Here is a 27,896-nt window from a genome sequence, read left to right as displayed (position 1 = left end):
AGATGCTGAGATGTGCACTTAATTTGCAAGCCTGAAAGATTTTTACTGTACATCTAAGGGTCTGATTTAAAACCCTTGAGGGAGGGACAACAGAAAAACCAAAACACTAACAAACAAATGAACAAACAAAAACGTCCAAAACACTTAAACCCAACCAAACCCAACCCTCCCCAGGCCTAGGAATGCAAGCTTAGATTTGACTCCTACAGACCTCTTGCAGATTGAAAGAGCAGGGGCTGGTTTGGGTTTGGAGGTTTCTCCCCTCTTTGCTCCCAAGAGCAGTAGCACATACAAACCAATCAGTACTTCACTTTCCAACACTTCTGAGCAATGTTTATGATACAGAATATGATTTGAGCTACAGGAATAAAATGATAGTGTCTTTTATGAGTCCGTGTGATCAAGGATGAGTATAAGGATGAAAGCTTTTGGCTCCTCCTCTGCCACAGAGATCCTCGAATTGATGGTATTTATGTCCTTTCTAAAGTTATTTTAGCCAGCAAGAAAAAGTTATAGTGCTAGCAGACAGTAACACATCCTGTTTTAACTGCCAAAACCCCACATAGCCACCTTCTGCCTGAAAGTCCTCAACTAGTGAATAAAGAAGTTTAAGTGTCTGGAAGCTCAGGTAAGTACAGAAAACTAACATTAAGAGCTGAGTCCCACATGAGGTAGCAATGATCTACCCCCCCTTAGAAGAAGCAAATATGACAGCAACTAATGCCAGATGCATCTTCATTTCTTTAAGTTAAACTTTAACCCAATGTTTGCCAACATGTTTGTCAGTTTCTATACAAGTCCCAAGCCAGTTATCCTCGTTGTATCTCATGGAGAAATAAAGCAGCAGCTCACCCTCCCCTTCATCTTTTAGACAAATACTTTAGAAAGACATAAAAAAGAGTTATCAATGCCATTATTAAAAGATTACATTGCAGAGCTTGAAACCAATCCCTCTTCTCTTAAATACTGAGTTAAGTGTAGACAAACATACAAATTTGTCTTTGAAATGCTTCCTGGTTGGGTTTTGGCACATAGAACAGCTGCATTTTATACAAAACAAGGAAAAAATAAATGCAAAACAAACAAACAAAAAAAACCCACCAGCAAAAAAAATTTAATGGATTCTGCACTCAAATAATATTGTTACAACAAAAATATACAGAATGTGCACGATACAAAAATATTTGGAAACATACCATAGCCTCTTACCTTGCAAATACCATTTTGTTTTACTAGCCCTTAACGGGAAAGTATCATTTCTTCAGTATTTTAAGGCATAAAATTACATTGCTTAGTGCTCTGTGTTTAACACTTGACTGTGTTGGTAGCATTATAGCGTAAGCAGAAGACAAGCTGCATAAACCTAGCTTTATTTGCAAACTAAACAGACACTGTGGGGGAGTCAGAAGACAGTCAGTGACTAACCTATCTATTAAGCTTACTGGAAATTTAAGGTACTTTTCCTTCTTAAATCAGGCCTAGGGAATATTTTGTGCTCTGTGATGTAAAGTACCCTGAAACATACATTTTTCTATGTTACTACTGGCATTTCAGAAATACCTCATTAGAAAGCTTTTTCCAATTGAAAGCCAATGATTAATGGTGATATTAAAAATACATTTACCTTTAACCAAGCTTGGTTTTTGCCTTATGTGTGATTCTTTCTTTATAGAGCTGAAAAATGCACTGTTTTCCTTTATAACCAGCTCTCAGCATCAGTGATTGCGGAAGGAATTTTTGAGTCCTATCACACAGCACTGCAGAGAAGCCACTGCTATAAAAGAAACACAACAGCAGCAATATTCAAAGAGGCTGAAACCCCATAGGTGCTGGCCTTTGCTCTCCAGATCCCAGCTTACCTCCAGAGGTTGCCGGTGTTGAACTACATCCTTATCCTCCAGTTCCACTTTGGGTAAAGCCAGTGTGTGGGGTTTCCAAAGCAATTGAGCTGAGCTTGGATCTATGTAAACAGACTTTGAGCTCTTTATTCACTGAAGTAGGTGTGAAAGTCCCACTGAAGTGTGCGTGAAAGTCCTACCCACCATCCTGTGAGACTAAATATTGGCACAAACAGCGGCAGTTTTGTGAGGTCAGCAGATAGCTGTCATTTTAGCACCAGCTCTAAATGTGTCAGATTCCACCCTTCATACCCCAGTTCAAACTGAAACTATCTCATCTGGGCAGTATAACCCATCAGAAGGAGCAAGGTCCTGGGATACAGAATCTCTTTATTTCTAGTCCAGCAATCTCAAACAATAATAATTTCTCTGGCCTCTGCCTCTCCCATTGATAAAATACTTCCTACTGCTAAAGGAGCAAGTAGTGAAGAATCACAGTATGCCACGTAAGTGCTAAGATTTCTCATCGACTGATGGGGAAAGAGTGAGTTGTTGGTTAAGAACTCCAAGTAAACTCAAAAGTGAATTCATCAGCATTTTACAGCTCCTCTGCACCTCACTCAGAGATGGTTTCTTGTAACCTCCTTTCCCATCAGTCCAAATCTCCCCCTCCTCCTTACCAATGTGTGCAAAATTAATCTCTGTCTCCAAGCATCTAGGAATCAAAGGTGCAATTGGCAAGCCCCGTCTTGTGCTGTGCTGTGCCGCACTGCCGGCAGATGTCCCTGAAGGAGCTCTGCAGCCAGCCCCCCTGCTCTCCCAGTCTGCACTACTGCTCCCTGCACCCATCCTGAGCCAGTGCTGCAATATTCTTACTAAAAGGGAAGTCCAGCACAGGTGTGTCCTAACCCAAGGACACGAGCATAAAATAACTTCCTCTAACGTGCACTGTTCAAATCCATCTGTCAGTAACAGTCCTCACCTTCCGCTCTAGCACTGCACATCCATAAGGTTCAAAAGATTCACATTTTCTCTGACTGATGTAAAAGCCTGGCAGCAGCTGAAATAAGACCAAAAGAATCACCAAAACCAGACCCTCAGTGGACGGCTCCTTCTGGAACAAGTTGTTACTGAGACAAGTTGGAACCACAAATGAGCAGGATGGAGAATATTACGTCTGATATAAGCCAGCAGCTTCAAGGACATCTGGAGGTAAAGGAAAAGCCTGGCTGCTATTAGCTTTCTGGTGCTGCAGCACCATGGCACTCCGGGTGCATTAGAAAACAACATAACTGGATTACCTGATACTCTGTAAAAACATATCAAGTTATCACAGTGTCATTTTAGTGATGAAAGAAATAAAATTATAAAAGCTTAAGCACTTTGTGCTGCTCCTGACTCCTTGAGCTGATAGGTTCTTAGCAGACAACAGGCTCTGTGTACAACTTGCTCTATGTATGGGGGGGAGGGAATTCAGCTCTGATGAGCAGGAATGTGAGAGGGTTTCATATCTTCACCTACAATACATCTAATATTGCTTTGAAGTCTGGGCTTTCTGATCCCCAGGGCTGCTTGTAGACTTGCTCAGATAGGATATGGGGACACAGAATTGAAGTCAGAAAGATGAGCAACAGTTTAAAAGAACAAGTTGTAAGCTCAACCTCAGAGCTGTTTTCAACCAGTTCATGTTAACTATGTTCATCTATGGATAGAGAACTAAAAAATGGTGCCTGGATTACCCTGCTCAGCTCTCTCCTACTCCTGAGCAAAGGCAAAGATATGTTGTCCAAAGTCAGGCTGATGAAGAAGCTGGTGGCCCTTGAACATGTAGCTTGCTGCTTCACCCTAGAGCACACCACTGACAGGAACAGAAATGTTTACTGGGGAGAAACTGATGGGCATTAAGTAGCTTTCAGATGAGAAACCAAAAATGCAAGTCAGTTGGTGCATACTGCACACTGGTTGATTACAGGTAAAATACTCTAGGATTTGTTGCAATAGAAATTTTCTACCAAAATTTTCAAAGTTTTCCTAAAACTTCCAAAGAATTCCCATTTCTGCTCACATCTGTTTTAAAGGCATGTGTAATCAGAAGGCTTAGCAATAGGTGAGAAAAGGAATGTCCTCCTTACGTGTTAAGCATGCTCCTGTCAATACTGTCCTAGCTCTTCTGCTTGCCTGCTGCTCCCCAGGGAGATGATCTCCACTGCTACAGAACTCACAGGGCCAGCACCTGAAATGATGCACATGTAAACTCTCATGACTGCTTTGATTTGGACCCAAACTGCAGAGGTGAAATGGCACAGGAACCAACCCCTTTCTCCAAAACAAACATGCCCTCCTCTTGTTCCTTGATCTGATGACCCATGAACACTGTAGTATACAACAAAGGTGCAATTGCCCTCAGAGATCCCATTCCTGTGCACAAAGGTACCAAGATTGTTTCTTTTGCAGGTAAGGCTTATTCCAGGCTGTAGAAATACTTACTTTCTGCCCCCGTACTTCCCCCAGGGCAACAGGAGTTGTACTATGCATACCCTGGGAGCAGAACTTTACCCTTCCAGACCAGAGATATTTCTCCAGTAAGAGGCAAAAAAGGGCACAGCTGATAAACACTTGTGAATGCCCCCTCTAGAAGGACAGGCTCCTCCTAGTGTGGGATATCTGGCAGTACTCATTGCACAACTGAGAGAATAAAGCCCATGATACAGAGACATTTTGCTACAGAGCAAACACAACTGCTACAGTGCCTGTGAGATAAGCTGTGGAAGGCTCTGGTGGCTGGTGCCTGGGCACCAGCATGCAAATAGCGAAAAGAATGAGAGAAACTACTCTAGAGAGACTCCTATGGCTGTTTTATCCAGGGCATTGAACTAGGTGGGTAAGTGGGAGAGAAAAGGAGGGCATCCACAGTCCTGGACTGTAGTTTGGCAGCTCTCTAAAGTGAGATGAAAAGTAACATAAGCACCTTACAGAGAAGAGTCTCTACCAGCACTGTTTGTGCCACGGAAGTTCCGGTCTGATCTCCAGATCCGGGCAGGCAATCCGGGCTGTGCTACAGACCAGACAGATTGCTAAAACCTGGCTTGGCCAATGTTAAAGAAAAAGGCATCATTGCAACTAACTGTTACCTGGAGCCCCTGAACCACTTTTATCAATTTCACAATGATCACTGCAACACCGTAACACCCTGTCCACTTCAGTGGGAAACTAATGCTATGCACAACCTGATGTAACTCCAGTGACTTCTGTGGACAGGTATGGTCCTAGTTGGACTGTATGGCTGTAAAGATTAGATTGTTCCTACCCTGCACTGCTATAGGTGATTCTGGTCCCACTTTTCTAGTAAGAGCCTGCTGGAAGAGTTGAGATCCTTGCTAGGAGCTCACTGCAGGCTAGGTGTTAAATCAGTGTGGCCAGGAATAAAGTGAGAAGAAAACAGCACCTGATTGTCAGCTGATAAAAACACAATTGAACATTTGCCCTCCTTTTACTCCATCCCAAAACACAACCCCCAACCACACCCTCTGCCACAGCAGGCTGGGGAGGGGGGATAATGAACTAAAATCAGGTGAAACATGCACAGCAAAAGTCACCTCTGGCTGGGTGTTCACAACACTCTAAGATTCCCAAGGTTTATAGTGCAATTTCATTTGACCTGTAGTTAAGACCAGTCTCCATCACTTTGGGTGATTGAGTTCTGCTGATTCCTTTGAAAGGTGCATAATACAGGTTTTACCATAGGCTAAAATATCCTAGAAAGCATTCAAGTAATTAGACAGTGGCACTGGTATGGCTGAACAGTCAAATGTGTCCACAGAAACCAAACCCAAGCTGCCTTGTGAGTACCATGCGAGTCTCTCATGAGCAAATGTCTGCTTGCTTCCTTTTTAGTGTTCAGTGACATTGAGGAGATTCCTTCAACCACCGGCCATAATTCCACCTGGAAAATACAAATATCTTGTACAAAATCCTGATGTGTGCTAACAAACCAAGTGCTCAGTGCCCAGGTGTAAGCTGCCCCATGGGAGCCCTGCCAGTGGAGCAGGGCCAGGCCAGCCAGTCTTACAGTACCTGCTAGACTTGTGAACAGACTGACCAGCCCATTCTTGCATGAGATCTTCAAGCATCTCCTCCAGCACACACCTGTGTTCAAAAGAATCATCCTCCCCTAAGTTAAATACAAAAATAGATCCTCCATCTTCATTCACTTAACATAGCTGACAGATGACTTCTGTTCTCGAGTTTCTGTCCCGTGTTATCAAGGAGGGGGAGGTAGCTTTAGATCCAACAGGCTGTAGGCAAAAATGTTCCAGAAGATGGCAAACAAGACAAAAATGACATAAATAGAAAGGAAGATCCACCATAAAGTCTGATCTTGGAGTCTCTGCTCATAGTTCCTCAGGATGATGACACCAAGGGTGATTCCAACCATCACCCCTCCCAGGTGAGCCATGAAGCTGGGGTGTGGACATGGGGGATAAGCAGAGGGGTGGAATCGCAGCCACACGGCTCTTCCAAATTCAAAACTCACTGGAACAAAGAAGGAAAAAACAATTAATTATCTAGGCCCACCCCTTCTTAAGTCCATCTTGCAGACAGCACTGTAACCCTGAAGAGATGGAGGAGAAACTGTCCTGTGTGTGAGCATAGGGAAGCTGGGAAGCTACGGCTATGTAAGGATTGTGGTGCACACACATGAGATCTGGGTTTGTGGGACCAAACCACAAAAAAATGAGTTAGACTTTGAAGACAATTTGCAAGATGCATTATACACATTCTGTTGCCATCCGTATGTGAAGTGCTCTAGGAAACCTAGGTATTATCATTGCAAAAGCACTACTTGTTTGCACATTCAAAGACAAAACACTTTATGTGCCAGAGCTTCCCAAATGCCACAAGCAACAGATGCTGGCTAACAACAAATCCTCATTTACAAATGCCTGTGTTGAAAGCCCAAACCTGCATGTGAGTGTATTGCAGTTTCTACTTCCAGAAGGTCCAGCTACAGGTTCCTACCAAAACTGCTGCAAAAGTCAAACCCCTCTGAATCAGCATGAACTCTTCTGACAAGGACAAACAAACCAGGATTGTGTGTGTGCCAAGTATTGCATGATACTTACTACAGATCAAGGCAACAGCCATGCGCAGCAGTTTGAACTGGCACTTCATTCCTGACCAGTTCTGGAAAAGAGACAAGGAAAACAACGTGACACTGCATGCAAACCTGGAGGGATTTTGTATCCAGAACTATGGTGGAAGAGCATCAAGGATAACCGTCCCTGAAACAAACCCCTTTCATAGCCTTTGTCACCTGGCTGTGAGCTCTCCACTCACCACACCAAGCACAGATCTGTCAATTCCAGAGGACATAACCATAAAGGACACACTGCAGACATGTCCAAGTTATGGACAGTCCAGAACGTCTTCTCCTGGCAGTCTTACTGACTTTCCTTGCCTGATATCCAGCTGTGTGGCATGGTCCTTGGCTGGCTTTGCCATTCTCTATTCTTCAGACAGACTCATTTTTAACATGTTAGTATGATGTTTCACCTTATAGTCTGACTTCTGAAAATATCTGGATTTACCTACCCTGCAAAACCCTCTTGAATTAGACTGCATCAAATCAAATTATGTCAAGTAGTTAATATGGCACAGCTCATCATGATTCACATGGAGGCACAGCACTGTCCCTGTCAGGCAATTCCTCAGTGCATTCAAGCCCTGCTGTGCTTTTCTAGGGCTACTGTCTGTACCTCAGGATCCCTGAAATTCTGCAACTCAGATATGCAGCAGAGACGTACAGATAATAAAGACCTCAATAAAAGCATACTAAGGGAACAGTGCCATAAGAAAGCATGGATTTGGCCTCCTCTGTCTTCAGGCTTGGCCATTAACCTATATTGCGGAATATGAATCTCTGAATGATAGTTAGAAACCACGGGAGAAATGTTTAAATTCCTCCTTTACCACTTGCACAGATTTCCAAATAGGAAATAGAGATCATGTCCTGGGGAACTCAGATGTATTATTATGCACACTATAATTATTAAGTGTTTAAATGAAATGCTGTCTGTTGGAGGTGGTGTGAGATAGCAAGCTAGCTAAGCTGCTTGTGAAAAACTCCCTGCTCATCACACTGAAGGAATAAAAAAATGCTTGTAAACTTTAATGGCACCCAGTGACTTTCAGCCTGCTGAATATTCTGCAATACATATCACATATCTTCAAGCTTTATGTGGGATCTGTCTGTAAATCACTTTCGTGACTGCAAAAATGCAATCTCTACAAAATAAGTAATTCGCTTTCTCTCTCCACAGAGACACCTAACCCAGTCAGAAGGCTCTGAACTCATGCTGATTAATGCTGTGCTGCTTCCATCAGTTTTCATTTCCATGTAACTGTTCTGAAGTCCTCCCCTCACTCTTTTCCTTTGGGTGACACACTTTATTGCTTCCCCATTGGTTATTTTATGTATTTAATTCACACAATCACAGAATGGTTTAGGTTGGAAAGGACCTTAAAGCTCATCCAGTTCCAACCCCCTGCCATGGGCAGGGACACCTTTCACTAGAGCAGGCTGCTCAAAGCCCCAGCTAACCTGTTCTTTCTTTCCTACCCATGACACTGAAGGTCCAGCAATGGTGCACACCATCAGCATCCTGACATACCCTAAATGTGACATCAGAGAGCAAACCAGACCTTCCATGCTATCATATGCACTGCAGAGCAGGAGAATGAGCAAGACCGGAGGGATTCACATCTACTCAGTATATCCCAGACAAACTGTACCAGTATCTGAGCTTTTCCCAATATACTGCTGTTTCACATCTGTCCTGTTGTTCATTTTCCCATTCTATCTCCAGGGGAAGAAATGAGTACAAGGAGTGTCATGTTCTGGTGGGTATCTCTTCAAAAAATATGTATTTACTTACCTTGCACGAGGCAAGATTTAAAAAACAACCTCACTGCTCTGGGACCAGCAATAAGTGGAGTTGATCATGGCTCCCAGGTCCTGAGGGAGCTTGTTTTGCAGTCTCAGCTCAGATCCAAAAAGGCTCTGCTGTCTCCCACCCAGTCAAGCTTTACCCCTCATTGCAGGCAACCTGTTGTGCTGTGCCAGGAGTAGAAGCTGTTTGCTCTTGATTTCACTGCTGGCACTGTGCTGCCTTTTACTCTATGTCCACACTGCAGTGAAAAGTGTGGCCATAACTCCTGTCAACCTTTCTTGCATTTCTGAGAAGGAATTAAGCTACAGTTCACAGCCACTCTCAAGTCCTGCTGTTCTGGTGAGAGCTGTGGCTATGGGCACCATGCTGAAAGGGGCAGTTCCATGATAGGAATAGATGTTTATCTGGATCCAGTTCATAGCCACTCTTCATCTTCCCTCATGATCTGCCCTCATGGCCACCCCTCCTCTCCCCCCATGATCTCCAAGAGTATTTATTATTACAAGGAGGAACATTTTCATTCCTTTGGTTACCAGGAGGCACAAGGGAAGAGAAGGTTCAAGGGACCCTCCCTACAACAGCACGCTCAAAGCACCTGTTCAGGACTGTGCTTTACCAGTAAATGTCCAGCATGTCTTTCAGCATGAGGGAATCGCACATCTAGAGACTAAGAAAGCAGAGAGAGAGAAGAGAGGGAAAGCAAAGCAAAACAAAACTCCACCAGAATGGGAAAGGCAGTAGAAGTAATTTCAGATGAGAAGAGAGGCTGCAGATAATGAAGAAATATAGGTGCTAGGGTAGCAATTGCTAAGTAGATTTGGAGAAGACCAATGAGTAGTGAAATAACAGGACCTTTGGCAATGTTTTGTCAGCCTCTGCAAGTACAGATGGTAGCCTGGAGTACACTGCTAAGTCTTGGGTTACCACCACCTTTGGCTTCTGGCAAGCTACCAGTCATCAGGGTACCAAGCCACCAACTGCAGTGTAACATTTCCACCCCAGGACCACACCACTGAGAACCACAGAATCACAGAATCCCAAGGGCTGGAAGGGACCTTGAAAGACCATCTAGTCCAACCCCCCTGCAAGAGCAGAGAAACCTAGAGTACATCACACAGGAACTTGTCCAGGTGGGCCTTGAATATCTCCAACGTAGGAGACTCCTGGGGCAAGCTCTGAATGACCAACAGCCGGGTCAGGCTCTATTGCCAAACCCTTTGGGCCACCAGACACAGCTCACTTCTGAAGATGTTAGTCATTCTGATACTCACCATGACTATGTTGGCCAAGTGGGCTGAGACAAGAGCATACACGCCTCCAGAGGAGCCCACCACAGGTGCAGTCATATCAGCTACTGACACTGCCAGGGACCCTGGGAGAAGGAACAAGGGCTCGTGACAATTGTCAGCCAAATAAACACACTTTCTCCTGCTCTACATCCCTACTACTGCCAGTTTAGTGCTAATTGCTGCAGGTCTCTGAAAGAGAAGGAGGGGGGAAATCAATTGGCTTGTGGAGCCAATTCAGTCCTGTAAAACTGCCAAGACAGTGACTGATTCTTCTGCATCTACTTTGAAAGCAGTCAAGCAAGGTAGCAAAGTGTTTTCAAACCTATACAGCAAAAAAGCACTTACAGCCTGGTTAAAACAACAAAGAAGCAGGAGACAGATGTCTATATCTTGTTCCTTCCTCACCTGAAGATAAAATACAATTAGCTCCAGTGCTGGCAATACAAATATTTGCAACATGAGAAAGAACAGGGAACTTGTTACTTGGCACAGGCCCCTGGTCAAAGCACAGCCTGTTATGTATGAAACTTTGGAGTAAAACTAGGTACAAATAAGCTGGGTGGAGGCAGTAAACAAGGTAGCAAATGACAGATCAATCACATAAAGGCCCCACTAAAAACAATACATAGTCCAAACATAGACACTCCTTATCCCAATTGGAGGCTGGGATATGCTCAAAGCTCCTTTCATTGCAAACTTGAAGAGTAATTTAAGAGATAGAGAGACAAAGGCAGACAAGGTAGGGAGAATGAAGGTCTTAGTGATAAGCAGGAACGAGAAATAGATTCTGGGTCAAGAAAAGTGCTGAGGTTCTACCAGGCAACTCTGCTCATAGCTCCCTCCTTTGCTTTATGGCCCTAAGATTTCTCAGCTCTAATGAAAAACTTAATGAGAAGTTAATAAAGGAGTAATGAGAACTTGAAGTTAAGTCCTTAGACACTGCACTGAGTCTTGCAATCTCAGCCTCAACATGTCTTGGTAAAGCCAGATAAATGAGATTAAATGCATAAAAGTAGGGAGTGGCCACTGTGACCCATGTCAACATTTTACTGCTTCTTCCTGATTGTTTAGGAGCTGTGTTATCTTTATATTGCCAGATCCTCAGCATAAGTATGCCTCTTTCTCTTCTGACACATGTCAAAGGATAAAGCATGTTTAATAATTGGCTAACAACTCAAACAGGTAAGTGTATTATGGGATGCTTTTCTGTGTGGGATTGTCTGGTCATATTTGTAGTTCCAACCCACATTAAGAAAGGAAGTTTTCCCTTTCCATTGGCACTTTCTTCCACAATTAATAGATTATAAGGTGTGAAAGGCTAGTCTGTGAGGATGTGGCAGCTCGTCTGAGAAAAAAATGGGATCATTTGTATAGCATAAACAAACCAGCAGTGCTGGGTGGGCTAGTGAGCCCCACTCAGGCACCAGCTACAAGAGCCAGAGCTCTGGGAATGCAGCCCAGCCTAACCCTCAGTAAAACCTGCCTCTGCCCCTGTGAACCACAGCCACAGGCAACTCACAGTGCTCACCTGGGCTCAAGTGCAGCAGATTCAGTGCTCACCACACTTTGCACAGATGTGCTATGTGTATTTACATGTATACAAATGAAGCGTCAGGGTTGGTAGGTGGATCTATGTAAAAAAGTTTATGTCTGGGAAGCTGCAGACTGGGGACCACTTGAGTTAGTGCTTACTACAATAACAAGCTAGGGATGGTGCAGCTGGTCTGCTAACCTTTTTCTGCATTAAATGGTGTTGTGTTTGTACCATCCTTAGTCCTGTGTCCTAGTCTAATTATTCTTTCTGCAGTGTCTCTTCTGGAATGTAGGATTTATTAGTACCTGATGCTGCCCATTTTACAAAGGCTTTATCTGCTCATTATAGAAAATGATAAATTATGTAGTTGGAAAAAACCCACCATAAATCTTTAACTAAGGCAGTCAGTTGTTGTCAGAGTCCCCCTGTGAAGCTGTTGATTGTTCTCACACCCTCCTCCTGTTTTAATTAGATGTTGATCTATTGTCAGCTAACCTCCATCACCTCCAAACTGCTGGAAATGCCAAACACAAATAAAAGCAATACAGCACACCCTAAAAATCAATCAAAGCCCATGGCTTATGATTAAATTAATTTCCAGATTCCTGTGCACTGCTCACAAGCTACAACCAAATACTTCTTGCTTACTCAGGCTGCAGAAAGCTGTAGCGTATTTCCCACTTCCAGCCTCCAAAACGATTTCAACACACAGATCAGTGGACAGCTCCTCTCCTGCACCCAAATGTCACAAAACATTTCCTACACAAAAGACCATTTTCAGATTACTTCTCCAGAAGTGTCACCTACCTGCCACAACTCCAGCAACATACACAAAACTGATCCGCGCAGCTCCATGCACCATTTCCAGGGGCACTCCAACCAAGAGCTGGAGGACAACATTGAGTCCAAGGTGTTCTATCCTGCAGGAAGGAAAAACAACAGTTGTCCTCTTTCCTAAACTCTTTTGTCTCCCTTCACTACCCTCGAGACAAAGGTATCTTGGAAAGGAAATCAATGAGCACCTGCTTCATGGAAGTAGATTATAACACTGGGTAAAACCTGAAAAAAATCAGACTGAGAGCTGCAATGTTTCTTCCCCCCTTGCTGCTCATTGTCTTTCACATCCATCCAGGTCCATTCAGACAAAAGACCTCACAGCAAGTTTGAGCCTTAGTGAGTCTTCTTTTTTTTTTAATTGATTTTTGTTGTTGTTTGAAGAAATCAAATAATTTGTCCAAAAAAGCAGCAAGATGGCAGCAGAGCCTGGAACAGAAGCCCAGAACCTGACCTGGTCCTCCCTTCTCCCTTCCTAATAATACATCCTTTCCCTGCACATATTGCACTGCTATGATGGAAAGCGGATATTAAGTCAAAAGCAAAGATAAACCTAATATCCAAAACAGTTGCCATTTCCTTGTGACACATAATGCTGCTTTACTGTTTGTGCTACATGACCACAACCGTTTTCTGATGTGCCTGCTTCAGTGTGGTCATGGTCAGAATGGGAAGCAGAGGGCATTTTTTTTCTCTGGTTAGATGAGACACAAGCTGTCTCACTGAAACTTTCTGTTCACCTTCCATTATATTCAACAGCAAAACTCCTGCTGAACACAATGGGGAAAGCTGAGTTGAGACTGGACCTGTAGAAAACCCCACTGTGCGCATTGTGCAGGACCACTTGCAGCCTAGAGGCAGAGTGTGACAGCTGAGATTAAATCTAAGCATATTTGGTGCAGACTCCAGTGCAGCAGTTTTGTCCTGTGATGAATCAATAGTTTCAAAGCAAGCTCTGTGTTGCTCTAATAAATAGCACTTAACAAAACTGTCCTGCTACTTCTCAAACCTCTGTACCAATATTTACCTGTGCTTTTGCTATCTACAGGATCTGCCAGTGAGGTGACAACAGCACCAGGCTCCTGAACAGGGCCTTTCTCAACGTTGTGCTAGTGTCTGAGATACACCCTGGGCCCATAGGGCTGTGACCTTGCTGAATGACAATGTCACACTGGACCTAGGGGTAGACTGTTCTGTATGAAGAGTGCCTGAGTCTGCTCACAAAGTAGGGGACCTAAATGACACAGTGATACCCTTAACAGAGAAGGGGCATCTTTTGGGGTAAAGAGCGCAAAGTAGCTAATGCACTGGAAATCTACATCCTATTTTATACAAGAAAAGAATTGCTCCCAGCCAGCCACCAGCAATCTGGTTTCAGTTATATGGATTTTCACTGTTTTGGTATTTCTTCATGTTACCATAGCAATTTCCCATATACATCAGAGATAAACACTATCAGAGAAAAAAACCTGATGATGAGACGCAGGAATGACAGAACAGTCTCGTAAATGAGATTTTAAAGTTGGACCGGAAAGAGCTGCTGGAAATGATACAGCAGGAAACACTCCCTTCTGCACAGCTTAATAGGTTTGTTTGCACTGAATGTCTCTCCAAGGATAAATTTCTCCCCTGCACGAGCCACTCAGCACTTCAATTTGTCATTATGGGAAACTGCTGCATGTAACTGAGGGGGTTTTTATTGCCTTGCTCAAGACTTGAAGCCACCAGGCATGGGCATATTCTGGCACTTGTTCTGATTCTGCATGTTCACAGCACTTACGAACAAGCAGCAAAGGTCAAACTGAGATCACAGAAGAGTCAAAGCCCCCAAATGCCCTTTCACAGAGGGGAGGGCAGAATGTTTGGCTGTCACATAGTCAACAAGGTGGCATCTGACACTTTCACACAAAGCACTGGGTTTTATTTTTTCATGGGAAGCTTTTGTAAGAGCTTGGCAAAGTTTGTCCCAGACTCTGAAGGGACTGCTCTGATTCACAGCTCTTCTTAAAGACTTTGCAGGAGCAATCCCATTCACGTCTCCTCCCCATCATACTAAAAGCTCTGAAGGCTCCACAGTTGATGAGCACCCATAAAATATAATTAGCCTTTGCCAGTGCTGAATGCGTCATTCTTGAAATGACAATTTCATTGATTCATTAAAGGCTTTCTCCTTCCCTGGGACCAAACAAATGGGACCAAGCATCAATGCAAGTCATTAGTTATGGCAGTATTACAAATGCCTGGGCCCCAGATAGTCAACGTCTGCTTTCCATGAAAGCAGAAGGGCAGAATTTACAACTTCGCCTTTTCAGCCCTGGACAAAGCTCCCTCAATCAGGACCAACACACAGCCCAGGCATTTCTGGCATCTTCCTAGAGGCACAGCCAGCCAAGCCTTAGCAACTGCTGTCTTCTTGGACACCTTCTGGCTGTCACTTGCTCTTCAAAACCCAGACCCAGTGCACTAAATTAAGGAGCATTCCACATTACCATTTTAATGTCTCAGCTGGAAGCAGGATAACAATAGAGCCTATGGCATTGTATTAGCCTTTCATTTGAAAACAAGAGGAGAATGATGGGCTTCCACAAACAAATGTTATTACCTTTCCAAGATTTATCTGTTCTCTTGATAGGAAAGCAGCTTAACACAGAGAAGTTAGCATTAAATGAACATTTAACATTAACTCCAGATACTGCAGATAAATCATGTGCTTTATTGTTCCAGCAGGACTCTGCATTGTTCTGAAGGCTACATAGCTAAAGAACTTGGAATCCATCACAAAGACAGTGAGTTTCCTGCACACCACCTTCCCCACCGGTCATCTCTGAGCCTGCCATAGATGTGAAATAAACCTGAGCTATTTTTCAGGCAGTAAGTGTGACAAATGCCAGAATACTTCTTGCCACAGGAAAGGAAAGGGTGAAGGAGTTTGCCCAGGTTAGGAAAGCAGGCCACAATGATACAGGAAGACATTAAATGCTGCACAAATTGTCCTCATGCAGGTGCTCCTCTTCAGATGTATCCCAAAGCTATCTGCAGTTACCCAAGCGATACAGTAGAACATCACCACCACCAGAAGAATACCCAGGTACAAATTAGCTAACATTAGTTAAAAATGAAGTGTTTCATCCTTTTACAAGCCAGTTTTCCCCATATCCTCAGTGATGAAAATTTCCAATTCTCTTTTTACCTAACCAGCCTCATATCTAAGCCCAATAGTCTCTACTGGAAGATTGAAACCTATATAAAATTGACTCTGGAGGGGGATTTAGCACAGAAAGTACAGATGTTGCCCTTCCAGAAGTTTCATCTATAACTTTTTTCCTACTCTCCCCTTGAGGGGATTCTGTTCTGCCCTACAGTTTTTGGTCAGAGATCTGGGGCACATCTTGTGCTCAAAGGCAATTACACACTGAGGCAGTTGTTCCAAGGCAGAGAAGAGACATCAGCATGTCTTCCATCAGAGACATGGAAAAGGGAAAAGATCAGCTTGATCCTTCTGGCCTTTCATAGAACATTGACTGATGGGAATATAGGCTTTCTATTTCAGAACAAAGGGTCTTTATCCAGTTTCGAACTATAAACTACTGCTAGAAAGCTTGTTTCTGTGGTTTTTCAATGACAGAATTAAAGAAAAATTGCAATTATCTGCCAGGAATGTGTGAAGATAATGATCTGAGAAACCACGCAGAGGGTGGAGTGTTTTGTACAGGGATGAACTTTCCTGTGCCACTCACTCATCACCATGGCATCACAAACATCACACAATTAAGTCTCTGACTCTTGGGAGGACTAGCATGGTTGAGAAGCACAGTTAGAATCCCCATGCCTTGTATTCTCTTCCCAAGGCAGCTACATACCTCCTGTGGAAAGAAGGAGGATTCATTTTACTGTGCACCATCATTTTGCATGACATGGACCATTCTTTGTCCATCTGGTCAGTCAAGATTGGCAACTCTTCAGAACACTGGTGTTGGTACAGTGTGTACAAAATGGGAGTTCAATCTTGACTTGGGCTTCTAGGCATTATCTCAGTCCCTACAGAAGGGACAACATCACTAAGTGATGACATACCAGAGACAGAGGGAATTTAATTGACCAGCTAGGAAGCCTAGCAACAATAATACACCATGTAGGTGTAAATACCAGTCCAACATCTTTGCAGATTTATTCTACCACTTGCACAGTTTCTCTGGAGGGACACTGGGCTTCGACATGGTGAGTTTTAGGAAGCACACCCTGGAAAGTGCTCAGTAAGAGGAAGGTGTGGTCCCAGCACTGCTGGGTAGAAGAGCAGCATATGTTAAGTTCTTTATGCTGCCTCCTCCCTCCAGAGAGCTGAGAAGGTTTGCCCCTCATTGCCCAACACTCCAGAAGAGCTTCAGACTTTTATACACAATTCAGAACAGATTTTAAAACATTTATTTCTGAGCTTCTTCTGTTGTTTTCTCCTCCCTCTCTCTGGGGAACCTGAGCTGTGACGAATCTCTGCAGTTTGTAAGTACTCACCCTGCATGCATGAATATGTAGGTTAGGTACCTCCAAGCCTGAGCACGGAGTTGAGGATGGTAAAGTAATGCATTCTTCAGGTATAAGGGATGGCTGACTTGTAGCACAAATCTGTCTAATACCACTCCGTTGTAAAGAAAAAAGGCAACCTAGAAAATCAGGGAAATTCCTGGGTTAGGAAATGCCTTCTCTCACTGAAAAGCACTACTTTGTAGCTCAAAACCATGGAGAAAAAAAGTCAAATGTACAATATATTTCTCCCACGTGACAGCTTTGCACAGCAGGAAAGTCCCCGTTTGAGGAATCTGCAACGCATTGGTATAACTCTATATGCAACTTTCTGTAACACCAGCCACTGAGTCAGAAGAACTCAGCTCCCTACTGATCAGTGCCATATCATACCCTTCTCTGTGCTCGAGTGCATTACGCAGCAGCTGTGCAAAGATCTAATTTTGGCAACAGATGAGTAGGTCAGAATATTTAACCCAGTTTTTCTTCTCTCCTTTTTCTCTCCATTCACAGAACAGAGGTAACCATATAGGAATTTTTCTTCTAATTCCATTACTTATATTACCAGTTTCCCTACAACTATCCAGATTTTCACTCCTCAAAGAGTTTTGTTATAGTTTCCCAGATTCTGTAGTTTCATATACAGATCATTTCAGTGACACACAGGATCACAATGTCCACTTACACGCATATACAAATAAGCCAAAATGGCCATCAGCTTCGTGCTTCTCCTTGTCTGAGTCTACATTAGTCCCAATCCAGCCCTTGTTCATGCCCCAGCAAAGCCTTTGGCAGTATGAGGTGGTTTTCTAGAGAGATGGCATGAAGGTACTTGCCTCTACAATAGTGATGGTTATCATGAACCAGGGTGGAGGGCAGCAGGTGTAGCTGTCATAGTACCACTTGCGGTCTATCTCTCGGGGCAAGGTTTCATATGCAACGTGCCGGATGAGCCTCTGAGAAAGGCTCAGCCCTGTCTCCTCCAGCAGTGCCTTGCTGCACAGCCTCCGGTTCCCCTGCAGGATGGCTTGCCGAAAGCTGTTCGACCTTTTGTTGCTCATCTGGGTAAAAAGAAAAGGAAGAAACCATGAGGACAAAGCAAGGCCTGGCACAACCATTCTGGGAGATTACTGCCAGATCCAGGCAGACAGGAGAACCACCACTGGGCTGGTGCTTTAGGAACCACATCACAGGGTGACCTACATGGAGTGTAAGCAAACCAAATACCAGGGTCTGCTATTAAGATGCCAATAAATAAAGTAAGGGCAGAGAGGAAGCTGTTGATGCACCTGGCTGAGCTCTGTAGCCCATTCTCCAATCTTCCATCTCCTATCTTCACCATCAGTTATCATGATCCACACTCCCATATCCTCCTTCCCTCAGCTCCCCCTGCTCTACAACACTTCCCTGCACTTGTCATCTCTTGAGGCAGAACATTTATTGAATGTAGCAGCAGGTACAATCACAGCATCTAACCCTTGTTGGCAGGAATTAGCTCTGGGCAAAGAGAATTACCCCTTTGTGTAAAACAAAGCTGCATGAGCAACAGCAACAAACTAAACTGGTGTACAGGCTGTCTTACCTGCTATAAACTCACAAGAGGGATGGATTTCTTCTTTTAAAACAGTTATCCTCAGAGGGGGCAGGTTTTGGGATGGTGCAGGCTTTGGAGGATACAGCCGATGTGTATGTGCATTATCATCTTACATGCATAGAATGAGCTGTATCTCTTTTTGAGCATACACTTTCTTAATTTGGATGCATAATTAAAGAAATGCAATTGCAAATCAGGCAGATGGGGTTTTCTGCCTTGCCTGTGCAGGGAGGGAACAACAGGTCTGAGAGAGCTTGCTCCAAGATTGAGATAACTGCTAATTAGCCCTGATTACAAACAAACCTGCTGCATCAGAGTCACTGGCTGCATCCTTGGCAGGGAGGTTTAAAAGGCTTACTATGGAGAAAGACCACTGTAGGGGTGCTTTTTACAGTAAAAGGCAGCAAAGCAAACATAGCAGCCTGGTCCTCCTTCTGAATGAGCTGATAACTCATCTCGGAAACCACTGGCATCTTCAGCCTGCCAGAACCAAGCAGGAGATGACATCCAACAGCACTGCCTTACAGTTGTCTTGGATCACACCAATTTCAGCCAATATCCCAAAGCCAGCAAAGCCCAGAACTCTCAGTGTCCAGCAGCCGGGTAATTGTTCCAAGCTAGACCAAGCTGCTTAAAACACAGTAATCACTGCAGGGAACCACCTCCTGTTAATCACTGGAGGAAGGCAAAGGGGCATCCGGGGTGACAGCACTGTGACCCACTCTCCCAGCAGCTGCCCATCCCTCCAATGCAGAAATTCACCCACGTGAGCAACACTGACACCAACTGATCTCTTTCCAGTTTTTTAACACTGGGGAAAAATCTGGTGTTGATTGGTTTTAGTTGTTGTAGTGAGGAGAAAAGGCTCACCCTGAAAGCTCTCTCCTCACTTGGTATTTCTCCTTTGCTCTGTGTTTCCTTTGCTCATTCATAAAAATTTGTCAAAGAAAACTTCTGGCAAAAGAAGCAAAAAAGGTAGAGATGGAAAAAAAATCTGTCCACAAAAATCTTTCTCCCAGTTTTCTCAAGTCAGCTTCTGGTGGCTGGAATCCTGTCCCAGGAGAGAGGGTCACTGGGTATCCAAATTTATCAACTCTTTAGCAGAGAGGCAATAAGAAAACTGCCTGCAAGTTAAATGCAGCAGGTTGTGAACTGCTCCAGTCTTGCGGAACATATGGAGATATCCAGATAGCCCTGCAGAGAAGGACCTGGGGGTACTGCTTGACGAGAAAATGAACATGAGCCAGCTTCAGTGTGCACTCGCAGCCCAGAAAGCCAACCGTATCCTGAGCTGCATCAAAAGGAGCATGACCAGCAGGTTGAAAGAGGTGATCCTGCCCCCCTGCTCTCTTGAGACCCCAACCTGGAGCACTGTGTGAGGTTCTGGTGTCCTCAACATAAGAAGGACATGGAACTGTTGGAGCAAGTCCAGAGGAGACCACGAGGATGATCAGGGGCTGGAACAGCTCCTGTATGAAAACAGGCTAAGAAAGATAGGAGGTAACGTGCATGAAGAGAAATGGAGAATTAAGTCACTACTGCTGCTGTCACCAACTCTTGATGAGAACACTGTTTTGCTCCTCATACTGACTTATGGAAGATTCAAATCTTTCCAAACAGAGTCTCTCACTATGGTCACAGTTTGAATGACTGGATTTCAGAGTTCCATAATATTGGCATTTATGAGTCAAGTATTTAATCATCAGCTGAAAGAACACTGGGCCCATTGTTGGCCTGCACATTATTGCAGCACCAGAAGCTCAGAGCAGTCCGCTCTGTTTCTCTTCATGCAATTGATCTGGGACTTCTTTATTGAGCATGATATTAAAACTTCATGCAGATGGGTACAGCAAACAGTACGAGGAGAGCCAAGGCAGCATTGGGGAATAACACATTCCCTGAGTCTTTCATGCCTTCAAAAAGTTATTATGCAGAGAGAAAGAAATTTCCCTTGTAAAACAGCCAAGCTGACATGACTGGTAACCATGTGCTGCCACCTCTGCCCTTTGGTATTACCATACCAAAACAAAACAAGGCTTAGTGCTACAGCTCTGCTTTGAGGATGGGTTTGATATATCTGCCAGAAAGGAAAAGTTTTTCCTACTTAGATTATTTGAACCTGTCTTCACACTGAAAATATCAAACTTTAGGATAAGAGTCCTTACCATCTAGTGGGACTGTGCCAGACTTTGGTGAAGTACGAAGCCCTGCCTTTGTTCAGCACAGATGCCACTATAGAACTAATGTCAGATAATCTGCAATTTGCAGTGGCAGCTGTCCATTCCCACTGGCAAGCCCATTTCTTGGCCATCTGTACTACTGTTGCTGCCTCAGATAATCAATAGCCAAGTAAGTCATGTAGCATTTCCACATCTCCAGTTTCATGGCTTGTGTGGGGCACATAACCCTTTTTATGGTTTTTATTCAGCCTCACTTAGGAGGTTTTGAAAAACATGGATTTCTGCCCATTACATACTGGCATCTTTGAGGCTGCTCTATGGCTATTTTTAAACACATACAACACTGTGACAGGCAATACATTCAGCTCTCCAGCTCTGATCCTTCAAGACACAGAACACTAAATCAGAAGTTAGCACAAGCTTTTTAAAAGCCTCTGTCAGCTTCAGTTTTATAACCCACTTTACTTACAAATGCAGCCTCTCCAATCAATTTTGCTTTCAAGATTCACATTTATTTCCTTCCCTCACTCCCCACTTCTACAAAATGCTAATGTGGGTAAAGATGGTTCCTCACAACATGCATAACTCAGCATCAAGCTCATCTGCAACAGATGTTCACATCCTCTGAGCCAACCTGGTGGCACTTTCCCAAACAGCATCAAATGAGAACACAAAAGGCAAACACCAACATCCTGTTTTGTTCTGACCAAGCAGTGGTTTACTCTGGGGATTGGAGAAAAGTTAGTCAGGAGAGACCAAATGAATTATGATGGTTGCTGGCTGGGGTTTTCCCTGCTCAAGGTTTTGTCCGGACTCCTCTGTTACATATGCCAGGCTTAGACCTTCTAGCTCTTCCATTAGAAAAGGTAAAACACAGTCAGGTCTCAAGGTTAATTGCATGAACATGGTTTGCAGGACGAGATTAACATTGTGGTTCAAATAACTTTGTGTCAAAACACAGTAAGCTTGAAATTTCAAACCCCCCAACACACATTCTGCTTTCCATTGGTGCTGAGAAGGTTTCTGCAACTGAAACGAATCCAGATTTAATCTTCTAAAGCATTGTTTTAAATACCTTAATAACATTTGCAACTCGCATGTATTTTAGATACACACACAATTAAAATAACCATTTCAGCTGACATCATGCTTCTCAAGTTTCAACTGCACTTGACTGAACACAGCTGAGGAATCATGGTTATGGATGGGAATTTCTATGCCAAGTACCCTTTTAAGTGGCATAAATATTATTTGCCAGACTAGTTCGCTCAGAAGAAAGTTCCTTCTGCTGCTACACGTTGCCAGTATCTAATGGACTCAAATCAATGTATTAGCTGAACACACTCCAAAAATCAGCTCTTGCATCCCAGTTGTCAAATTCCAAGATACTCACCTGGCCCTCTGACAGCTTTTTTTCCCCCTCAAGAGATAACATGGCTCTTGGAACATCAAAAATCATCAGTTTCCTCCAAAATGGGAAGGAGAACAAGATGAAGGCACTGTAAGGCACATTTATCAGGAGGGATATGCAGCTCCTGGAAATGCTCCCTGGAGTAATAACTTTGCACCTCAATACACTTTAATGCACTGAGAGGCAAGAGATGGATAAGGACACAATCAAAAGGCCACTCCTTCTATTGAGAAAACCTCCTCCTTACTTACAGTAGGACAATATTAGACCAAATACTGCAGTAAGAGTTTTCCAAGCACTTTTAAATATTTATTATTATACCTCTGAATAAAGGCCAGAAAGAGAGCTCAGGACACAAGTTTCACTTTCAGCCAAGACAGTGAATCAGGGACAGAGGAAGCACTTAAAGGGGTGTCCTACTGGAAACTGAAGGAGATTGCAGAGGACTCCAAATGGGAGTCCCTTGATGTCTGGCAGAGGATCTGCCCTGGTTCAACAGCACAGCTAACTGGAAGCACATAGGGGAAGAAACAGAGCTATAAAACCTCCAGCTTTGCCTGCAAAGAACTTTCCAGATTAGCAACAGTGAGAACAAAACTACAGCCAGCAGACAAAACCACTAGAACTGAGGTTCTGGGTTATTCTGCAATAGCCTTTGAAACATAAAACACTAGAAAGTGAAGAAGGATTTAGCAGAAGGAGGAGATATTCATTTGGACAAACTTTTGTCTTGCCTGGAGATTTCAAGGATTGGAGATTTCAGCTTTATTGCTTGTCTTTCCAGTGGCTCAGGTAATAAGGAATAATATCCAGTGTCTGCAAAGCCTTGTTCACCTCAGCATTCTGCATAGGCTGTCAGCTGGTGCAGTAAAGTACATGCAAGCGGAATTTATAGGTACTTTATGGCTGTGCTACAAAGTACCTCTGAGTACCATTAAAAAAATATTAAACAAACCATGGTTTAAAGGACTCCCTCCCCTCCAAGACCACAGTAAGTAACTTCTTCAAGCTCACCTTTGTGAAGAGAACAGAGCCCTCCTGGTGCAGTCACAGACACACTCACAATGGCAAAAAATAAAACTCAACATTTTCTCTTTTTAAAAGTTCTCACTCTGTAGCTACAGCTCTTGCTTCATTGCTCCCCTCATTTAAGTTCAAGCCAGGCTGGAGGCAGGATTCCAAGTGAAAGTGTTACCATTGCAAGCACTGGCAAGAGTTACCTTTCAAAGCAGAAAGTATGCCCATGAAATATCTACAGGCAAATGCAGTGTCCTCACAAGGGACAGAACCGAGCCTTGCTTCTATCACTGAAGTAGCTAATAAGAACAATTGGCCTCTGGCTATACGGTATTGAAGAATGTCTTAAGATGGAATAGATTTTGCTTTAGTCTCAGTGTAAGCTGTGATTTACTGTTCTAGCAAAAGCTGCTTTATTAAACACAAGGTACTGTAAAACTTTTCCTTGTCCAGAGCAAGTTCCCGACCTGATTTTCACAACAAGAGAATATAAGCTCTCACCACAGCTGAACTAGCTCCATATTGCCCCTCCATCAAGCAAAGCAACATCTTAGAAGCTCCATTTCACCCCTTCACTTCTACTCACATTGGCTGAAGAGCAACACATCAAGAGGGTGAGGAGGGAGTAGAGCCATGATCCAGCCTGTCCAAAGCAATAATGCACATTCTCAGGCAGAGAATACAAGGAACATTTAGCCAGAGAATAGGTAACTGGGAAGTTTGTCCAGGGACTCACAGGTCTGCTCTTCAGTTCTGTTATAGTTCACAGGATAGCATGTGAAACAGTTCAGGACTGCCAGCAGCAAATGCTGGTCAGCAAGGATCCCAGCAAATAACATCTCAGCTATATCACCTCCTGGCTCATCTCCTGTCTAAAAGCAGCAAAGTTAGTTCAGCATCTTTGTTCATTATCTTCTCCTGTGGCCTGTGTTGTTCAGAGTCAGAATTTCCACTGTGCATTTTTAGCATGTCTCTTCACACTCAGAAGAGCAACCAGACAACAGACATGCACAAGATGTCTCCACTTGTACAGGAAACACTTATTCTTCTGCACTGTCTCAGATGCAGGATAAGCATCTGAAACTGCTTTCTGCCATTCTTAGAAGCTCCAGTGTACAAACAGAAATGGATATGATTGTAGCATTGTGTTTTACAACTGCATGCAAGGAATCTCATACATATCTGATTTTTTTTCAGCCCTTTCTGTTTGCAGATCACACCAGGAGTCTTCAGCTTCCCTAAATTTATTCATTACTTAAATTATTTACTGAAAGATTTCTAGGATCTATTCTCATCCTGTAAAATCTTTCATTCCAGGAATTCCAGTTGCTTTGCTGAGAACAGGCATATGTTTTGTGTAGGTCTCCTTATTGAGGTAAGAATTCCTAGAATTATATTTCTGGTGAATCTGGAAGTTTATAACATACTTTTGACATCAGAGGATGAAGCAGTTCTTTAGTTTAGTTAAGGGATCACAGTGTTTGAGAGAGGAGAGAGTGTTCTTGGTGGTCCTGATGCTGTTGGAGTACATAGGTGAGCATTTTTTTACTGCCTTCTCTGGGACATGCTGTAACTTGGAGGAAACAAAGTGTTAACACTATTGCTCTGTGCAGTTTGTGGCCTGTAGTGCCTTCTGGAAATAATAATTTCATAGAGTTACAGCTGCTTCTGTGGTCACAAATAGCATCTCTCAACATCAGACTCTCTAGAAAGTAGCCAAGCACTCTGCAGAACAAACAGCATCACATTCTGTCACAGTTCCAGGGAACCCAGCAAAGATCAAGGGTTCTACAAGGCTGAAAAAAGAGCAGACCCTCCCTGCTCAATTTTTATCAATATCAGCAAAGCTGTGAGAAAACCTGGAGGAAACAGCATCTCAGGAACTGACCACTGAAAACAGACTTCTCCTGAAGCCCAGTAGGTAAGCCTTGCTTTGGGCTGGGTTCTGCAAATCTGAGCCTGCTTGTACTGGTTTTAGCTGGAACACAGTTAATTTGTTTCATAGTAGCTTGAGCAGACGGCTCACCAGCTCCTTACATTCCCGTGTTTGGAAAGAAACCAGAAGAGCTACTTGTGAGGCACTCAGAGGAGTCTGTTTCCTTCCACACCTCTGCTCTGTACTTTGCATTATAACTGGGTTGTAATGCATCTCTGATACCCAACCCCACTCCTGCTTCAAGGCCCTTCCAGTGGCCAGAGCTTTATTAATGCCATTTTACCTCTTACTCAAAGTTTCAGTAAACACATTTGGGAGGCCATGAGATTCTCTGATCATGTCAGAGTACTTGCTCATGAATACTGATGGAGAAAAGGAAAACACACACACGAAAAGCCATACTTGTAAAACCTCTGTGGATTCCATAAAAGGTCAGCCTTTCCCTTCCCCAAATCCAGCACCATAATTTCTGGGAGCAGATCAATTCAAGCATGCACTTCAACATCACCACACATAGCTTCAGGACTGACAGCTATAAAGTGAAGGAAATCACTAATTTCACAGTGATTCTCTGCCAACTGTTCTGTTTCTCTCCATCTGGAAGTTCAAAAGCCAGGTCTGGGAGCAGGAAACTGGGGAAAAGAGAAGGAGCCCTAGAAAGTTTGGATGTTGAAAATCAATAGCAACTAGAGGAGGAATCAGGAGATGCCATTTGTAAGTAGTTTAATGTTCTGGCATTTGCATTGCCTATCAATTAGAAAGTGCAAAAATATGCAGATGAGGATAGAGGAACAGAAAAATCAATGGCTTCTTTACAGGAGTCATTCAGTAGTAGTGAAGGAAATTTGCCATTTTGCAGAAATCACATCAGGTGGGTGTGAGCTGGCACCATCCCCTATTCCCCAAAGGAGGAGGATGCCCAAACCTTCCACCTCCCACCTGCCTCTCCGCAGCTTGTGCTGCTCCCCAGCTCATGGAGCAAGGAAAGAGGAGAGGAAAAAGCCCAGGTCTGTTCCTGAGCCTGTTGCCAACACATTGGCTGGCCCTAGGCCATCATTTCTGTAAAAGAAATTAGATGATACCTCTTCCTGCTAGCTAAGTGTTGTGCAGCTCAATTAGTGAATGCTGGCATGGTACTTTGAGTATACCAAACTGTAGAACAAGCAGCTGTTACTATAAATACCTTGACCACACTGTTTATTAAGCTGAAGCTGAGGGAAACCTCACAGTAGTTGTGATCAGCTTAATAGTGGCTACATCTGTTTTGCTGTGTACCTAAACATATGCAAGGGACTAACAAGATAGCTTGATTAGATACAGCAGATCTGTGCCACTGCATCACAGTAATTTCACCTTCACACTGCCCATGGCCTAAGTGAGGTTGTGACCTGGATCCCTGACAGCAGTGCCCTGTTATCACACTTTTCTGATTCATGTGAAGACAGGACATATGGAAGACACTTTCTTTGTAACCCAAAACCATGCATGTGAGTGACCATGATAAGTGGAAGGATCAAATCCCCATGTTGACTGCAAGACCACAGAGATACAAGTAATTACATTCTGCATCAAGAACACATCCAGCTTTCCAGTGAAACCTTGGAGATGTCACTGACTTCAGTTGCTCATTGACTTTGTCACCCAGGTTTCTCTTACTGCTGCACTAAATCTGCTGGGATTCAGGTGTGGAATGCCAGAGCAAGAACAGGGCAAAGCCCCTGAAATGTCCACTGTTTAAGATACCTGTCTTGCAAACAGCATTTCTAGGCCACCCTGAGCATCTAATAATACATGCCTACATCTGTGTTGACTCGCCAAACTGCCTTGACAAGAAACAGAGAGATCCTTTCACTAATTGACTCATTAGCAGAGATAGAGGCATTGGCTCATGACTCACACAGTCTGAGGCATCTCACCTGGGATAAAATGAACATGACCTAGAAACACTTTATTCCTGTTGCTGTTGATGCCTACAGCAGTGCAATATGACTCCACCCAGCAAGTCAACACAAAGTTATCTATATATTTTTGTCTGGAAGTGGTGAAATCTCTAGATAACACAGGAGACATCCAGACTGACAGACCTCTGCTCGCAAACAAATGGGTCCTTACGACAGCTATGAACTGCTATTGATAGCAAAAGCCTCTGAGCTAGCAGCAACCATTGCTTCATGCTGGTCTTCAAACAGCTCCCACCATTTCTTCCCATGCAAACTTGTTTCCCTGGAAAACTGAGCAGCAACTTGACTCTTGGCTTGAGAGCTCAGTCACCACTGAATGCTTCAGCAAACCCATACAGAGTGTGATGCAGGGACACAGCAAACACCAGTGCCAATAGAGGGAGAAAGGGAGAGAGAGAAGGAGAGAGACTGTCCCTCAACAGCTAATGCTTTAAGCAGAACCAAGGACTGACTGGCTCTGCCAGCCAGAGTACTCACCAGGTTGACGAAGTCCTGGTAGCAGATCCTCCCCTCAGAGTTGCTGTCTGCCAGGGCCAGTAGGACCTCCAGCTTGTGGGGGTCCAGCTCCGAGCCGTGCCTCTGGAGAAGGGAGCGGAACTTCTCAGTGCTGATGTAGCCAGTGTTGTCGGGATCAAACTGGGATAGGAGGGGAACATGCCAGAATTAACTATTACACAGTACACACAACTGCTCTCCTATGCATTCATCACCTGCTGCAGACACACAGGGACCCAGGGGTTGCTCTAGGTTTTGTTGACGTATTTCCCTGTAATAACCCCATCTCCAGCTTCCTTTCACTGCCCAAAGCACCCTGCTCCAGAGAGGGGTAAACCA

General features: G+C 43.8%; 1 protein-coding gene across 1 annotated transcript; it reads right to left on the bottom strand.

Moving 5' to 3' along the window:
* Window positions 1–1,018: 1,018 nt before the first annotated feature.
* Window positions 1,019–27,698, bottom strand: RHBDL3 (rhomboid like 3). The gene is made up of 7 exons (XM_031046389.2): window positions 27,540–27,698; window positions 17,800–18,024; window positions 16,955–17,103; window positions 12,419–12,531; window positions 10,060–10,160; window positions 6,962–7,022; window positions 1,019–6,371 (listed from the first exon to the last, which is right to left on the bottom strand). The coding sequence occupies exons 2-7, from the start codon at window positions 18,022–18,024 to the stop codon at window positions 6,100–6,102; spliced, it is 921 nt and encodes a 306-aa protein (XP_030902249.1). The 5' UTR covers window positions 27,540–27,698; the 3' UTR covers window positions 1,019–6,099.
* Between the last annotated feature and the right edge of the window lie 198 nt (window positions 27,699–27,896).

This window comes from Melopsittacus undulatus, chromosome 11, assembly GCF_012275295.1.
Source record: "Melopsittacus undulatus isolate bMelUnd1 chromosome 11, bMelUnd1.mat.Z, whole genome shotgun sequence".
Lineage (NCBI taxonomy): Eukaryota > Metazoa > Chordata > Aves > Psittaciformes > Psittaculidae > Melopsittacus > Melopsittacus undulatus.
Note: the sequence above shows the minus strand (reverse complement) of the source record. Positions and strands in the feature narration are given on the sequence as shown.

What these genes read in the sequence shown, in the direction of transcription:
- RHBDL3 (XM_031046389.2), bottom strand. Translation starts at nt 18,024, where the DNA reads ATGAGCAACAAAAGGTCGAACAGCTTTCGGCAAGCCATCCTGCAGGGG. An exon ending in TACATATTCATGCATGCAGG is followed by an intron (nt 12,532 to 16,954) that starts GTGAGTACTTAC and finishes TCCTTCCTGCAG; the next exon opens with GATAGAACACCTTGGACTCA. An exon ending in TGTTGCTGGAGTTGTGGCAG is followed by an intron (nt 10,161 to 12,418) that starts GTAGGTGACACT and finishes TCCTTCTCCCAG; the next exon opens with GGTCCCTGGCAGTGTCAGTA.